Source organism: Orycteropus afer, unplaced genomic scaffold (assembly GCF_000298275.1).
Source record: "Orycteropus afer afer isolate SDZICR_OR568_19922 unplaced genomic scaffold, OryAfe1.0 scaffold00153, whole genome shotgun sequence".
Lineage (NCBI taxonomy): Eukaryota > Metazoa > Chordata > Mammalia > Tubulidentata > Orycteropodidae > Orycteropus > Orycteropus afer.
In genome coordinates, this window is record NW_006921740.1 from 5,322,388 (window position 1) to 5,340,627 (window position 18,240).

The window sequence follows — 18,240 nt, forward strand, 5'->3', positions numbered from 1 at the left end:
AGAAAGACGGGGAAGACAGAAGAAGGAAGAGAAGTATAAGGAAGGAGGAGGTGGAATGAAAGTGGGAAAGAAGAGAGGAGAAAGGAGGAGAAGGCGGGAACCCAAATGCCTCGTTCTTCCTGGCCCTGGGAGCTGAAACGCAGAGTGCCTGGCTGCCACAAGAGGAGCTCTGATAGGCAGCCCTCCTGCGCCATAAAGGCAAGCACAGCAGGCTGCTGTGAAGATCTGGGCCCCTCAGTGCCACTACCTTCAGAAGGAATTAAAAACAAATTGTGAGGACTAACACATAATTTTAAGACTCACAGCAATTTTATGACTTCTTAATATTCCTAATTACATGCCTGTGAAAGGCTAATTGGGGGATGTAGCAAAATGTGGAGCCTATGCTTGTTATCATGGTTCCACTGTATTGATTTTAGTGCCTATGGAGAATTTAGGGCCTCTTTATTTGCACAAAGAAAATGCAAGTCTCTCAAAAAAAATGCACATTTAAGATCAACCCCTCACTGCCACCTAATATACTTTTCTCTACTTAACAAAAAAATAAAGCTAACATTAACAATGACTAATGTTTACTGAGCTACTGCCATGTGTCATGTGCTATTCTCTTTTACCTCGTCTTCTTATAGTGAGGCAAGAACTATTCTCATCTTGATTTTACAGATGATGAAATTGAAATAGAGAGAGATTAACAGAGCAAACTGTTGTGAGGTGCCGTCGACTCATCTCTGACTAATAGCAACTCTATGCACAGCAGAATGAAACACTGCCCAGTCTTGTGCCAGCCTCACAATCCTTGCTATACTTGAGCCCATCGTTGCAGCCACTGTGTCTATCCATCTTGTTGAGCGCCTTCCCCTTCTTCATTCACCCTTCACTTTACCAAGCATGATTTCCTTCTCCAGGGAATGGTTCCTTCTGACAACATGACCAAAACAGGTGAGAAAAAGTCTGGTCACTTCTTGCATCCAAGGAGCATTCTGGCTGCACTTCCTCCAGGACAGATTTGTTAGTCCTTTTAGAAGGCCCTGATACTCATAGCATTCTTCTCCAACATTACAACTCAAAAACATCAACTCTTCTTTGGTCTTCCTTATTCATTGTCCAGCTCTCACATCCATAAGAGATGACTAAAAATACCATGGCTTGGGTTAGGTGCACCTTAGTTTTCAAGGAGACATCTTTGCTCGTCAGCACTGAAAGGGGCTTTTTGCAGCAGATTTGCCCAATGCAATGCATCATTTGATGTCTTGACTGCTGCTTCCATTGGTGGTTGATTGTGGAACCAAGTAATATGAAATCCTTGATGTCAATCTTTCCTCCACCCACTGTGAAGCTGCCTACTGGACCAGTTGTGAGGATTTTTGTTTTCTTTATATTGAGGTGTAATCCACACTGCAGACTGTAGTTTTTAATCTTCACCAGTAAGTGCTTCAAGTCATCCTCACGTACAGCAACCAAAGTAGTGTCATCTGTGTACACAGGTTGTTACTGAGTCTTCCTCCAATCCTGATGCCATGTTTTTCTTCATATTATCCAGCTTATCGGATTATTTGCTCAGCATACGAGTTAAATAAACATGGTAAAAGGATACAACCTTGACACACTCTCTTCTTAATTTTGAACCATGCGGTATTCCCTTGTTCTGTTCAAACGACAGCCTCCTGATTTATGTACAGGCTCCTCATGAGTACAATCAAGTGTTCTGGAATTCCCAATCTTCTCAATTGTTCTGGTTACCTAGTGCCACTCTGACAAGCACACACCACAAATGGGATGGCTTGAACAAAGAGGAGTTTATTCTCCTATGATTCAGGAGGCTAGAAGTCCGAGTTCAAAGTTCAAAGTGCTGGGTGAAAGCCCCTCGACCTTGGGCTTCAGCTCTGCCTCTTGCTCCCAGCCAATGAAGCTGGAGGCATCTTTTCACTCAGGCAGCTACTGGCTGCTGAGGCTAACAAGCTAAAGGTCGACAAATAAAATGGTACGGTCCTGATGTTACCAAACCACACAGCAGGCCATTAATTTAAGTCCACTGAAAGTCCCAAGGTCAGCAGAGCATGGCAGGCTACTGAATAATGATATAGCTACATGCAGTGTTCAGGCTACTGAATAATGATATAGCTACATGCAGTGTTCAAACGTGCCATAAACTAGAGACCATTCCCAAAGCTGTTTCTTATATATGAAAGCAGAACACATCCCTAAAGCAGCTACTCAGCTGCTCGTGGTAGTTCTAAACATGGAGTTGATTGCCAGTCTCATCGTGGGGAACAACTACCATCAGCTGCCCAACAACTCAACCAGGCCCAGCCAAGTTGACGCACAAACTTAACCATCACATCAATGTTATCCATAATTCGTTATAATCCACACAATTGAATTTTTTTGCATAATTAGTAAAACATAAGTAAACATCTTTCTGATATTCTTTGCTTTCAACTGAGATCTACCTGACATCAGCAATGATACCTTCCTTCCACATCCTTTTCTGAATCTAGCTTGCATTTCTGGAAGTTCTCTGTCAATATACTGCTGCAACCGTTTTTGAATGATCTTCAGTAAAATTTTACCTGCATATGATATTAATCATATTGTTTGATAATTTCCACATTCTGTGGGATCACACCTTTCTTTGGAATGGGCATAAATATGGATCTCTTCCAGTCAGTTGGCCAAGTAGCTGTCTTCCAAATCTCTTGGCATAAACAAGTGAGTGCCTACAGTGGGTCATCCTTTTGTTGAAACATCTCAATGGGTATTCCATCAATTCCTGGAACCCTGTTGTTCACCAATTCCTTCAGTGCAGCTTCGACTTCTTCCTTCAATACCATTGGTTCTTGATCATATGCTGTTTCCTGAAAGAGTTGGACATCTATCAATTCTTTTTGGTACAGTGACTCCACGTATTCTTTCCATCTTTTTTTGATGCTTCCTGCATCATTCAATATTTTGCCCATAGCATCTTTCAATATTGCAACTCGAGGCTTAAATTTTTTCCTCAGTTCTTTCAGCTTGAGAAATGCCAAGCATGTTCTTCCTTTTTGGTTTTCTAACTCCAGGTCTTTGCACATTTCATTATAGTAACTGGTTCTGTCTGCTTGAGCTGCTCTTTGCAATCTTCTGCTCAGCTCTTTTATCTTTTCATTTCTTCCATTTAGCTACTCTCCACTCAAGGGCAAGTTTCAGAGTCTCTTCTGACATCCATTTTGGTCTTTTCTTCCTTTCTTGTCTTTTTAATGACCTTTTGCTTTCTTCATACATGTTCTTGATGTCATCCCACAGTTCCTCTGGTTTTCGGTCACTGGTGTTTAATGCATCAAATCTATTCTTTAAATGGTCTCTAAATTCAGGAGGAATACATTCAAGGTCATATTTTGGCTCTTGTAGAGTTGTATTAATTGTCTTCAACTTCAAGTTGAACTTCCATCTAAGCAGTTCATGGTCTGTTCCACAATCAGCTCCTGCCTTGTTTTGGCCGAGGATACTGAACTTCTCCATAGTTACCAAACCACACGGCAGGTCATTAATTTAAGTCCATTGAAAGTCCCAAGGTTTGGAACATGGAATGTTCCCCACGATAAGACTGGCAATCAACTCCATGTTCAGAACTACCATGAGCAGCCGAGTAGCTGCTTTAGGGATGCGGTCTGCTTTCGTATATAAGAAACAGCTTTGGGAACGGTCTCTAGTTAATGGCACGTTTGAACACTGCATGTAGCTATATCATTATTCAGTAGCCTGCCATAGTGACATAGTTTTTGTCACAGATGTAGTCAATATGATTCCTGTGTATTCCATCTGGTTAGGTCCACATGCATAGTCCTTGCTTGTGTTGTTGAAAAAAGGTATTTGCAATTAACAAATCTTGCAAAATTCTATCATGTGATCTCCAGCATTATTTCTATCTCCAAGGCCATATTTGCCAACTGCCAGTAACTCTTCTTTGGTTCCAACTTTTGCATTCCAGTCACCAGTGATAATCAACACATCTTGATTGCATGTTCAGTCAATTTTAGACTGCAGAAGTTGGTAGAAAGCTTCAATTTCCTCTTTGGCTTTTGTGGTTGGTGCATAAATTTGAATAGTAGTATTAATTGATCTTCCTCGTAGGCGTATGGATATTATCCTATCACTGACAGCATTGTATTTCAGGACAGATCTTGAAACACTTTTTGATGATGAATGCCACACCATTCCTCTTAAATTTGTCATTTCTGGCATAGCAGATTATATGGTTATCTGATTCAAAATGGCCAAAACCAGTCCATTTCAGCACACTAATGCCTAGGATATCAATCTATATGTATACCATTAATTTCTGACAACTTGCAATTTTCTTAGATTCATGCTTTGTACATTCCATGTTCCAATTATTAATGAATGTTTGCATCTGTTTCTACTCATTTTTAGTCGTGCCACATAAGCCATTGGAGGTCCTGAAAGCTTTATCCATATCGTTAAGGTCATCTCTACTCTGAGGAGTCAGCTCTTCCTCAGTCAAATTTTGAGTCTCTTCTGATGTGATGGGCTCATCTTCCTGCACTATACTGGACAATGTTTCAGGGCTATTCATAAAGTTTTCCAGTAATGTATCAGACAGTGTCTCACTAGCGCAAACTACACGAGTAACATGTAACAGAGCCAGGATTTGATTCTAAGTCAAGCTTCAAAGACTGCTCTTGACAACTACCATAAACTGCCTTTCTCAAATCTATGCTATGGATGAGACGATAGGACAGGAGCCCCTGACCTTGGGGGAGCCCAAATAACCTAGTTAACAGCAGCAGTGGTCAAAATCTACAAAGTGGAGATCACTCATATTCCCTGGAGTTCATGTAAATCAGTGGAAATGGAACATGGGGACAGCCACCAGGGCAGTGAACACTCTAGGTAACTGCCTGCAATCACTGCCACTGCTGCTTATTTTAGGCCCAATTTCCAGGATATTTTCTGTGCTATTTTCTGGAGGTTACTACTTAGTAGCATGCTGTGTGATGAAAGAGAAATGTCCTACATAACAGAACATCCCAGGATTCAGGTGGGTAATAAATTTCCTTCAGTTCATTTCATTTAAAAAATTCTACTGCTAGAAGAAAATCTTTGTGATCCTGGCTTATGAAAAGATTTCTTAATAATACCAAAAGTATAATCTATTAAAGAAAAAAATGATAAATTGGACTTCATCAAAATTAAGAATTACTAGTCAAAAGATAGTATGTTAAAAAACTCAAAAACATTTGGGGAAAAAAAAGGGGGGGGGGACCAGGTTTGCTGTTCTGATAGAGCCTGGTGGAACCACTGAGACTATGGCCCCTAGCTGCCCTTCAGGTCTGGAATTGAACACATACCTGTGGCTTCCAACCAAACAAAAGACAGGCATATGAGTTGAACATGTACCTGAGGCAGATACACTCCTTGGTGAGAACAATCATGGGAGAAAGAAGGGCTGTTTATGCATAGGGAGACAGTTTGGGGAGCAGGAGTGCATAGAGGGATGGACACAGGGAAGAGGTAACTATCGGGAGGAAGTGGGAGGGGAGCTTTTGCATTGTGGTAAATTGTAGTCAATGTCATGAGACAAAGTACATGTGAACTGCTGTATGGAAAATGAATTTGCTCTGTAAACTTTCACCCAAATCACAATTAAAAAAAAAAAAAAAAGATAGTATGTTAAGAAAATGTAAAGATAGGTCACAGGTTATGAGAACACATACACACAAAACAGATTTGATAATGAGCTTGTATCCAGAATACAATTCTCAGAACTCAATAAAACACAGTAAAAAAAATAGGCAAGAGATCTGAACAGTTAATGAAAGATAGTATATATAGAACGTAGACAAATGAACCAAGACACCTATTTTCAAGTTGTTTTCAATACCATTAAATGAAATCCAAACAGTGTTTAACAAAGGAGAGAGATAAGTTATTTTATGTTCATATGAAATACTATGCATTAAACATGCTTGGCATTTCTCAAGCTGGAAGAACTAAGAAAAATTTTAAGCTTCAAGTTGCAATACTGAAAGATTCTGTAGGCAAACGATTGAATGATGCAGGAAGCATCAAAAGAGGATGGAAGGAATTATAGTTGTATGAGTGAAAAAGAATGGAAGTCAGGGAGAGACATTACACCCTGGGCCCTCATAGTCCTAGTGAAGTAAGTACCACCTATACTTTAATGAAACTGAGCAGTAGCTAGTAGCTAACACTTACTGAGCATTCAGTCAGCACTGTGCTAGAAGATTTATAAGTTAGTATCTCTATTTCTCCCAAAAGCCTTATGATGATGGTGATGGTTTTAAAATATGTCCACAATACTTTGATACCCCACCTCTCAAGAAAGAGGATTAGTGACCGACTTTTAACAAACAGTACGTGACTTTGGTGATGAGGTCATAAAAGGCACTGCAGCTTCTTCCTCCCTCACTCTCTCTTGAGTCAATCTGAGGGAAGTTAGCTGCCATGTTGTGGGGAGATTCAAGCAGCTTAAGGGGCCCACAAAGCAAGAAACTAACGCTGCCTGCCAAGAACCAGCAAAGAACTGAAGCCTCCTGCTAAAAGCCCTGCAAGCAGATTCACCAAACCAAAGTGAATCCTTCAGATGATTACGCCCACTTGAGAGACCATGAGCCTGAATGACCAGCTAAGTGGCTCTAAAATTCCTGACCCAGAGAAACTGTGAAATGTTTATTATCTTGCTCTGTTTAGTTTTGGATTAGTTTTTTATGCAGCAATAAGATCCTATTATTACTCTCAATTTACCAACAAGGAAAGTGAATCAAGTTCTAAGAAGTTCAACTTGCCAAAGATCACAGAGCTGGTACCAGTCAGCTAGGTTCAGATCCAATGACCCCAACGCCCACACTATTAATCACCATACTATACTGACTATGCAGTTAACCAGTATTCCATGACAGCAGCCAAAATCATACATTGGTATATTTATTTAATTTGGTCTTTGCATCATTATTATATGGTAATTCAGTTTAATTCTACAAACCAAAAAAATTCAGATACTTACCAACTACAATAAAGTTTCCACAATTAGATACACATGCTGAGGATTCAATTCGATCTCCCAAAATCTGTTCCCATTTCACCTTCCCAGAATAAAGTTCAACTGCCTTCATTCTATGAGAATGGGAGCCAATGTACACAGTTGCAGATGACTTATCAACAGCTGGTATTATAACCAGAGGTGAAGCATCCACACATTTGCCTGTATCTGACCTCCACCTCACACGTAACTCCAGTTTTTCAGTCTCTATTACAGGTTTCTCCTCTTTAGAAACTTCTGCAATACAGGATACCTTCTCTGACTTCTCAATAATAGGTGGAGGCTTTGTGCTTTTCATATTTTGACTAGTAAGCTGTGAAATTAAATCAGAAGAACTGGGTGAAGGACAATGTCCCAAGTTAGTTAAATATTTCGTAGAATTGAGAGACAAAACCTGACTTCCTCTGCTCAGTGCAATAAAAGCACTGATCTCGTTGTCACAAGTTAAAGGCATGCCAGATTTCTGTTGTAAAGATTTTCCACTGGTTTCCTCTTGATTAATGTCACTGAACTTTCTTTTTATGGCATAACTCTTGCTGAGTGGTAGGTCTTCATCTGGAAACACTGTTTGAAGGATATGATTGTAAATGTCTAAAACAGAACTGCTGAGAATAATTTCCAGAAGCCCAGGCACTGATGTGCCAACCAGATTTTCAATCTCATTGAGAAGCCGTATGGACTTTAAGGAATCTCCACCACTATGTAAGAACAATGACTCTTTAGGAACCATCAAAGAATCTTCTGAAAGGCTCAGAATAGACTACAGATGAGAAAACAGAGAAATACGGTGAAGTAGAGGTCTAAAGACTTAAACAGGTACAAGTAACATATAGAGATGATATGGCCTAAATCAAGTATATAAACATACCAAAACAAAACCAAACCCACTGCCATCAAGTTGATTTCTGACTCATAGCGACCCTACAGGACAGAGTAGAAAGGCCAAATAGTGTTTCCAAGGCTGTAAATCTTTACAGGGAGCTCTGGTGGCATAGTGCCTAAGGCATTTGATTGCTAATCAGAAGGCTGGTGGTTCAAATCCACCAGCCTCTCCTTGGAAGGAATGTTGGGCAATCTACTTCTGTAGTGATACCACTTCAGAATCTTTACAGAAGCAGACTGCCTCATCTTTCTCCTATGGAGTGGCTAGTGGGTTTGACCACTGAGACAGCAGAGCTCCTTATATGAACATAAGACATACAAAATAAGTATTTTTAATTAAATTAAATTTAAAAGTATTACTGGTCTTTGATACCAAAGAAGACTATCACAGCGCTACAAATTTTGCCACAAACTTACTCTATAATTGCAAAATGTACCTCCCTTCAAAGGATTTTCCTACCCATAAAATAAAAAATGGAATTATAAAAAATCAGATTTACTAATTATACAGCCCACATGATACCAATATCCAGTATTTCTGTAATATGGGAATAATATAATCTTCATCTGCTTCACATAAGTCAAAATTACTTCCAATGAATATAGAAAGGAAGTGGCTAATATTTTATCTAGATATCCACCATTTTCTGACAAGACAATACAATTACATCCCCCTTTCAGAACTCTTTAGAAAAGAAAAATCCACATTTAAAACAAAATGGTGTATGATAGTAATAATATGTATAGATGTATTAGTTACAGATTATCTTTGAAATTATAATAATTGAGTGTATCTATTTGTTGGAATAAGCCTTTTTTTGGGATATATTATTTAAATAACTAAAAAATTAAGTTCAATTTATTTCTCTGCCTGTGCAAGTTATGACTATCACAAGAATTAGTCTAGTCAGTTTATGAAAATTACTAGGCTTTCTTTTTGACAATGGTGGGAAAACAGATTTCTAGAATGTTAGAAACTGAAGGCAGAGATACCATTCATGGATACTTGAGTACTACTCTGCTTTCTCCCATCCAAATGAGGAACGTGGGCTTGCCAATGAAGTCCAATGCAAGAAGAGGAAAGCCCAGTGGTTGCAAAAATTCCTTTAAGCAGAAGCATGCATGTTATTACTCAAAGTTCTTGTAGAATAGTGATATAAGCCCTAAGCATAGGCAGTCCCCAGGTTATAAACGAGATCTGTTCCTAACTGTCTCTTTAACAATTGGCAAGTAAGTCAGAACAGGTACACTGGGTTCTTATTTAGTGCAAAAAGTTCAGCATTTCAACTATTTAAAAGCTGCATGAGAAGCAAGTGATGGTGACTGTGATGAAAAATTTGTAAGGGTTGGCTTAATAGTTTCAAAGAGAGGGCAAACTGACATAATAACATTAAAGGGCAAGTAGGTGTTACCTGTAAGTCATACTGGAGGACTGCATGTATAACAGACTGTGGCATAAAAAGATTTGGCTGTTTTCTCAGTTCTGACAAAAGTGTCACTGAACTTCACTATCCCTCTTAGGGAAAACCTATGCCAATATAGGCTTTTCTGCTCATACCTTTTATGACTAGCTCACTTTCAATAAATGTCTTTTGTTGTTGCTGTTATGTGCCATCGAGTCAGACCTGACTCATAGCGACTCCTCCCTGGGTTTCCAAGGCAGTATCACTACAAAGTAGACTGTCCAACCTTCCTTCCAAGGAGTGGCTGGTGGATTTGAACTGTCAGCCTTCTGGTTAGCAGTCAAGTGCCTTAGGCACTATGCTACCAGAGCTCCTAATCTTACCATAGAGAACCTAATACTTATTTTAATACAAATTGCATAAATGATGCTGCACCATGTGCAATTTGGGCATAATAAAATTCTTAGAAAAATATATCAAACTCATATGGGATGCCTAAAGATATCAAATGACCTCTTTATAATAACAAATCTGTAACTGTACCTTCCACAAATGCTGTAATTTTTCCCAAAGATCCTCTTTTCCAGTGAGCTTACAATCAGACTTCAAGTTCATGTAGTTTAAATAAATCTTGTTTAACTCCGAAACATCAATTTTGCCTTAATGTAAAAGAAAAATGACTTTCCAATTTCACCTCAAAGTCTTTGTATCTTCACTAATCAAAAGAATACATGTATTTTTCATTTTAACCTTAAATTTACTACAGTTTGTCATAAATAATTCTAAAAGTAGTCCCATGCTACCAAGAATGTAGGGAATAATTAATAAGCAAACAGGAAGGAAGGACCTGATGTTATTTCATTTAAATGGTTAACTGAGCAATTACTGCATTTTGAAGTAAATACAAAATAAAGATGAAAACAGGAAGCCAATGTAATATGGTAATCAGGAGCATAAATTTTGAAGTCAAACAGTTCCTCCAGACAGAATATCAACTCTATTACTACCCAGCAATGTGATTTGGGGGAAGTTACTTAACCTCATTAAGCCTTATTTTCCTCATTTGTAAACAGAAATAATATAACCTACTCATACGACTTTCTGAAGGTAAAATGAGTTAATCATAAAAAGCATTTAACAGAGGGTCTACTACAATAAATACATCATTAGTATCATTTCTCATAAGGATTTAAGTGGCAATTAAAATTATATTCTCTGAATATAATTAATATTATGTGGCACTGAAATATATCTGCTTTAAATTATTTTACCATGAGATGTAAATGGTAGTGCATCAATCAGTACAAGTTCATCTGGAATTGCATGACTTGGAAGGTGCTTCTGAAGTTCTTTAAAGATGTAATCTTCTACTAAATCTTCTCTGGACACCATGAATAGAATTAATTTTTCCTGCTTAAACCATGTAACTGCACAAGACTCCACTAGGTGAAGTTCTTCAGCAACCTATGAGAGAGATTGTCTTAATTAAATGAGGACATTTGAAAATAAACTTCTTAAATGCTCAATCTTATCATGTGTGAAATCAATAGTCAAATTAAATTTTCCAGTACAGTAAACGTTTAAGAAAAAAGTTTGCTATAGTTACTAGCCCAGCTACTCCTTGGAAGGAAGGTTGGGCAATCTACTTCTGTAGTGATACCACCTCAAAAACCCAAGGATGGGTCCTTATGAGTCGGGTCTGACTTGATGGCACATAACAACAACACAACAGTTACTAGCACACAATTCTTAATATTTTTCAAAAACAACAGCTTCTAAAGCAAAATAAACCAATTTATGTTCACATTATGAAAGTCTACTTTGTCGCTGATTTACAACACAGCCATCTCTTCATGCTGGGAATAAAGGGCATACTACATTATCCACACCTATTACTAACACACAAATCTTACGTTTCAGTAATAGTGATACAGAACCTTAGCACAGACAATTGGTGGTGGCTGCCTCTAATACCTGCCTATATTTTAGTGGATATTTAATATGTGAATAGTTTTACCTGTTGCACAACCTCAATGTTAAGACGTTTGCCATGACGTTTGATTTGACTGTCCTTTCGGCCCAAGAAAAACATCTCTCCATCTTTCACAGTCACAAAGTCTCCCGTGGCCCGCATTGTGCCAAGGGGTACTGTCATTTCATCATCAAGAAAACACACTCGGTTTCTACCACCTTTGCAACATAAAAACACCAATGTAATAATAATAATAATAATACATGGAAAATACATGAAAAACCATCAAATCAAGAGCACCTTCAAAAATTCAGATCTATGACAAGAGATATTAAAAGTAAGTTTTAAAGTATGAATATTTATATTAAAAGGAGCCATTTTTAAATGTTATCTGATAAAATCTGGTACAACCACCACAGAAAATAAGTAAATGGATAAAAAACAAAACTTATTTTTAGAAACATATATATACCTTTTAAAAAATTCTTAAATAGAAATTTGGCTGTAAGTATAAAGGTCCGAGATACAATTTCTAAATTACTTTTTTTTAAAAAAAATTTATTTTGATTTGGGTAAAAGTCTACAGAGAAAATTCATTTTTCATACAGCAGTTCACATACATTTTGTCTCATGACTTTGACTACAATCTACCACAATGCAACACCTGTCCTACCACTTCCTCCCCATAGCTACCTCTTCTCTGTGTCTTTTCCTCCCATGTACTCCTGCCCAAGCTGTCTCCCTGTGCATATATAGCCCTTCTATTCTCTCATGATTGGTCTCTCCAAGGAATGCATCTACCTAATGTAAATATTGAGCTTATATGCCTGTCTTTTGCTTAGCTAGAAGCCACAGGAGTGGGTTCAATTCCAGACCTAAAGGGCAGCTAGGGACCACAGTCTCAAGGGTTCCCCTAGGCTCTATCAGACCAGAAAATTTGGTCTTTTTTTTTTTTTAACCCTCATATGATTTTGAGTTTTGTTCCACATTGTTCTCCCACTCCATCCAGGATCTCCTACACAGATCCCCCTCCAAGTGGTTGACAGGGGTATCCAGGAACCATCCAATTCTTCTGGTCTCACAGTCATATAGGCCAAAAACTGCATGGTCTACTAGTCCCCTGACTGTTTCCATGTGTCTTTGTTTTTTTTCATTCTTCTTTGCTCTGGATGAGGAGAGACCCATCATCACATCTAGATGGCCGCTTGCAAGCTTTTAAGATGCCAATCATTATACTCATCAAAGTAGGATGTGGAACAATGTTTTGTGTAGTATTTATGCCAATTGCACCTGATGTTCTCTATGACCATGGTCCCGAGCCCATAGGTCCAACTACTCACTTCTTCTGGGTAGCTGGCTGTGGCCAAGAAGTGACTAAAGCCTTGTCCCTTGTCAGCTCTACTATATACCTAGAAATCCTTACAAAACATACAAATACACGTACACCAAAAACAAACAAACAAACAAACTCACTGCCATCGAGTCAGAGCTGACTCACAGTGATCTCTCCTTGGGTTTCCGAGGCGGTATCACTACGGAAGTAGATTGCCCAATCTTCCTTCCCAGGAGTAGCTGGTGGGTTTGAACCATCAGCTTTCTGGTTAGCAGTGCACTATGCCACCAGAGCTCCCAAATACACTTGTAGAATTTCTAAATTACTTTGATACCTTCTCTTTGAGTATTACACACTGTTATCTGAAATAATTATAATAAATTATTAAAATAATAATAATTTATTAAGTTTCATGACTATAAGGATGAGGTTAAAAATTATTATCACTGAAGAGAATAGTGGACATAAGCAGAATCAGGAAAAGAGTAAAATTAACACATAAGTTTTTTTTTTTGGGGAAAAAAAATACCCATTCAACAAATGTAGAACAACCTAAAAATACTTGTCCATCGCCTTCTTGAATTGTGAAACCATTAGTGTCTCTGACTTCAATTACTGTTCCAAGCAGTGGAAATCCCAACGGTACAGGCAATTCACATCTAAGAAAAACACAACCCAAACTAGATTTAAAATTTTTCATTTGAACAGAATATTTTTCAACATATTTAAATTACATTGTACCAAATAACAATGAAAAAAATTTTTTGTTATACTACAATTCAAAGACCGCCAAGAGGAAAGCTCAGACGGAAAGGCCATCAAGTATGCTATTTATTCATGGCTGTTTAACCACAAGAAGTTCTAGCAGGCTAGCCACCAGTTAAAGTAAAAAGATCCTGAATTTCCAGCTTAAAATACTAGGTAAAATAGTGTTTCTAAAATCATTACCTTATCAAAACTTAATTTGTTTTAAGGTCCTAGAAAGACATACTTTCTTTCAACTCTATTTAGTATAATTAAAATTCTTACTGCAAAGTAGAGGTAAGAATCTTCTCTGGAATCCTGTAAAAGGTTGCCCAACTTGATACCTCTGTGATACCATAGACATTAAATATTTGTGTCTTATTGCCTTCTCCTCTCCAGTTTTTGAGAACAGTCAATGATGGAAATGCTTCACCACCGAGGGCTAACACGCGAAGAGAAGTACTAGCTGACAAAACAGTTGACTTGATGAGCTGAGATCCAAATCTTCTAAGCAATGTGGGTGTTGCCTATAGAAACATTAAAAATAATTTCTTTCCCTTCACTTCTTCAAAAAGGCAAACACTGTAATTATTATTTCAGAGCTTAGCATCTGGAGCCAACATGGAAAGTAAGGGTGTATGTATAAAATAGCAAATTACACTAGGCAAACTATCAGGCAGTAAGCAACATTATCTTTTTAATGAGGATACTGATTCTACTTTAGTAAGAAACTTTAGCAAAAATATTAGTTACGCTTGTTCAGTAGTTTAAATAAGAGTTTAAAGATAAAAAATACAGAATCTGTAAAATCAATTCATATTTCTTTTCCATTACCCCTAAATAGAAAAAGTATATAGAAGAGTTAAAAAATGAGCCGAGGAGTAAAAACATAAATAAAGATTTCTAAAAAACAGCTTTACTGAGGAAAACAGACATGCAATAAATTGCACATATTTAAACTGTCCAATTTGGCAAGTTTTTATATGTGTGTGTACCATCACCACAATCAAAATAATGAACATATTCTTCACTCCCTAAAATGGTCTTTCATGTCCTTCTGTAATTCTTCCTTCAAATGGACCTCTCCAGACAACTCCTGACCTATTTTCTGTCACCACAGATTAATTTACATTTTCTAGAGTTTTTATCACTGGAATCATACATATATTCTGTTTTGATCTGGCTTCTTTCACTCAACCTCATTTTCAGTAACTCATCCATGTTGTTGTATCAGAAGTTCATTCCTTTTTTATTGCTAAATGGTATTTCATTGTAGGGATCAGGTCTCTGCAGCTTGCACAGATACCTGAGGCTTGGTGCTCAGAAGGACTTCAACCTTGTTTTAATGTTCTGCTGTTGCCATTTTTAAATTCTTAATAAATTTTGAACAGAGGGCTAGCATTTTCACGTTGCACTCAGCCTAACAAATTGTGTAGCTAGTACTGGTATAGATATACCATAATTTGTTTATCCATTAACCTACTGATCAAGATACGGGTGTTTCCAGTTTTTGGCTATCAAAGTAAGTTGCCATCAATGTCCAAGTACAAGTCTTTGTATGGAGATATGCTTTAATTTCTCTTGGATAAACACCTAGCAGCTTTATTGAAGAAACAGTATAAGTCATAACTTTCATCCATTATATGGGTCAATTTCAGAAAATTACAGAATTATACACCACCACCACAATCCAGTTTTAGAACCTTTCCCCAGAGAGTTTCCACATGACCAATGAGTTAACACCAAACCCTAAGCAACCACTGATCTGCTTTCTGTCACTTTAAATTTGCTTTTTAGATATTTAATATAAATGGAATCATATAATATGTACTTTTTCCCATTTGGTTTCATTTGCAACGTTTTTAGGTTCATACATGTTATATCATGTATCAGGAGTTCATACTTTTTTATTGAATGTTGTTGTTGTTAGGTGCTGTTGAGTCAGTTCAGGCTCATAATGACCTTAAGCACAACAGAATGCAACATCGCCCCCAGTCCTGTGCCATCTTCACAATCATTGTTATGTTTGAGCCCACTGTGGCAGCCACTATCTGTGTCAATCCTTCTCCTTGTGAGTCTTCCTCTTTTTCACTGACCCCCACTTTACCAAGCATATTGTCCTTCTCCAGGTACTAGTCCTTCCTGATAACATGTCCAAAGTATAAGAGACAAAGTCTCACCATCCTCACTTCTAAGGAGCATTCTGGCTGTACTTCTTCCAAGACTGATTTGTTCATTCTTTTGACAATCCACAGTATAGTCAATATTCTTCATCAACAGGATAATTCAAATGCATCAATTCTTCCATCTTCCTTATTCATTGTCCAGCTTTCACGTGCATATGAGGTGATTAAAAATACCATGGCTTGGGTCAGGCTCAAATCAGTCCTCAAAGTGAGACCTTTGTTTTTTTTAACACTTTATAGAGGTCTTTTGCAGATTTGCCCTACGTTTTATTGAATATTATTCTATTTTGTGTATGTACCACATTTTGTTTATTCATTCACCAAGCTGATAGACAATCGTACTGTTTCCAATTTTGGCTATGAAGAATTTTTTTTTGGAACTTTAAGGATCAGATTTATTTGGAGAAAACAAAAACCCACAACCTAAAGGATGGGGATTTTACATCTCAAGATGTCTCCCACCAGGTATTAAGTTTACAGATTACAAATCATTTTCATAGAAGATATTTTTGTACAGATTTTACAAAAATGTGTTCAGGAGCTGGACATAAATCAGCCCTTGCTTCTGCTTTAACAAGAAGGCAGAGTAGGGAAATAGGAAAGAACAGCTCTTTTGGATACAATTATTTGGAAGAAGAGTAGACATGAAGAGGGAGAAGAACCCTTATCGCTGCATTATCTACAGCAATTTTTTTTTTTTTTTAAAAAAAGACAAACTTTCAACCTTGGGTATCTCTCTCTAAAAGCCCACTTCCTAGTCACTAGCCTATGCCAGTTACTTAAAATTAATTCAGTCAGTAGAGCTTGTATGTCCACTGCGTAAATGATTCATCACACTCGCTGCAGCAGTAAACAAACTAACAGCCCTGCATGGCCAAACAGGGCCTAACCTAGGGACTGATGGGAAAAGGGCTTGCAAAAGAGACCAAGGTGTCATTTCTCTGCAGGGACAGAGGAAGATTGCCACCTACCAATCTGACCAGTACAAAGGTGCACACAGGGGCAAGTAAGCTATTGTGCTGCAAGAGAAACTAGAACTCTGTTAAATAGTTCTCTCCATCCTAATATATTCTCTCAAGGGACTTACACAAAGGACTTAAAAAAAAAAAAAAACAACCGTCATACACACACAGGTTCTAGGCCACACTAGAAACCAAAACACTGATGTGGGATTATCCCTGGAGAGAAAGAAATTTTTTTTTTTTTTAAATCATCAAGGTTAAGACAGACTCCCAATTTAACTGTCTGTATCTACCCTCATTCACCAGTCAAGACCATTAACTCTAGAGTTTTTTGATTCATAAAAGGGGTCAAAGAAACAGGAACAGGGATGGCTGGTAGAAGTGAGGTCAAGACATTAAGGAGCCAATTTGCTTGTGAAAAGCAGTGATTCCTCTTCTGACATCTCTCAATGGCTGAGATTAAAATGCCTAAAAGGCTAAGATGAATCCTTTTGCCAAGAATACATTAGCATAGCTCTTTGGACATATTTTCATTTCTCTTAGCTAGGTTTTAAGGAGTACATTTCCCACACTGCATGGTGTCATACACGGTTAATGCACTCAGCTGCTAATGGAAAGACTGGAGGTTCCAGTCCACTCAGAGGCACCTCAGGACAAAGGCCTAGCAACCTACTTCTGAAAAATCTGCCACAGAAAATTGTTACACAGTTCTCCTCTGACACACATGGGATCAGGGTTTATAATCCTGTTCTGTTGCTGGATTTAGTTTGTTAATGTTTTCATCTATTTTCATTAGAGATGTCAGGTAGTTTTCTTTTCTTATAATGGCTTCATCTAGATTTGCTATCAGGTAATAATACTTTATATGCTATGCTGGGAAGTGTTCCCTCCTACTTTCTGAGTTTGTCAAGAACAGTTATTATTTCTTCTTTTAATATGATACCATTTACCAGTTCTGGTAAGATGGTGGAATAGACAGAAAGACTGCACAGACCCTCTTCAACAAAGAAAAGGGGAACCAATTAACACAGATACAGAAGATAATCCTGGACCCTTGAGCCTTGAAGGGAAGGATATAGAAGTGGACTAAACTCCAACTAGCAGAAGAATTTCCATGAAAGCACCAAAAAAGAAGGCATACGGAGCTGCGGTCTGGCAGTGATCCTCATGGCAAAGATAGCTTGCATATTGCCGAGTGGTGGACCTAAGAATTAACCTAAAAATTGGCCTTCCTAGCCAGGGACTGCACGGAGGATTGCTCTGGTAGATGGTTCAATATTAGAAAAACAATCAACGTCCTCCACCACATAAATAAAACAAAGAAGAACCATATAATCATATCAGTTGATGCAGAAAAGGCATCTGATAAAATATAACACCCATTCTTGATCAAAACTCTCAGCAAAATAGGAATAGAAAGGACATTCATCAACATAATAAAGGGCATTTATGCAAAACCAACAACCAACATTATACTCAATGGAGAGAGACTGAAACCATTCCTCTTGTGAACAAGAACCAGACAAGGATGCCCTCTATCACCACTTCTATTCAAATTGTACTGGAAGTCCTAGCCAGGGCAATAAAGCAAGAAAGGGAAATCAAAGGCATCCACATTGGTAAGGAAGAAGTCAAACTATTCCTATTTGCTGATGATATGATCCTATACCTAGAAAACCCAAGAGATTCAGTCACAAA

General features: G+C 37.8%; 1 protein-coding gene across 1 annotated transcript in view; it reads right to left on the bottom strand.

Annotated features, from left to right (window-relative positions):
- AASDH (aminoadipate-semialdehyde dehydrogenase) overlaps positions 1–18,240 on the bottom strand; it is a 53,156-nt gene that overhangs the window by 15,612 nt on the left and 19,304 nt on the right. Inside the window, exons 5-10 of the mRNA XM_007946214.2 lie at positions 13,680–13,921; positions 13,203–13,309; positions 11,363–11,535; positions 10,617–10,809; positions 9,889–10,004; positions 7,025–7,820 (exon numbers count right to left, since the gene is read on the bottom strand). Of these exons, the coding sequence (XP_007944405.1) occupies positions 7,025–7,820; positions 9,889–10,004; positions 10,617–10,809; positions 11,363–11,535; positions 13,203–13,309; positions 13,680–13,921 (1,627 nt within the window). The remainder of the gene's footprint in view (positions 1–7,024; positions 7,821–9,888; positions 10,005–10,616; positions 10,810–11,362; positions 11,536–13,202; positions 13,310–13,679; positions 13,922–18,240) is intronic.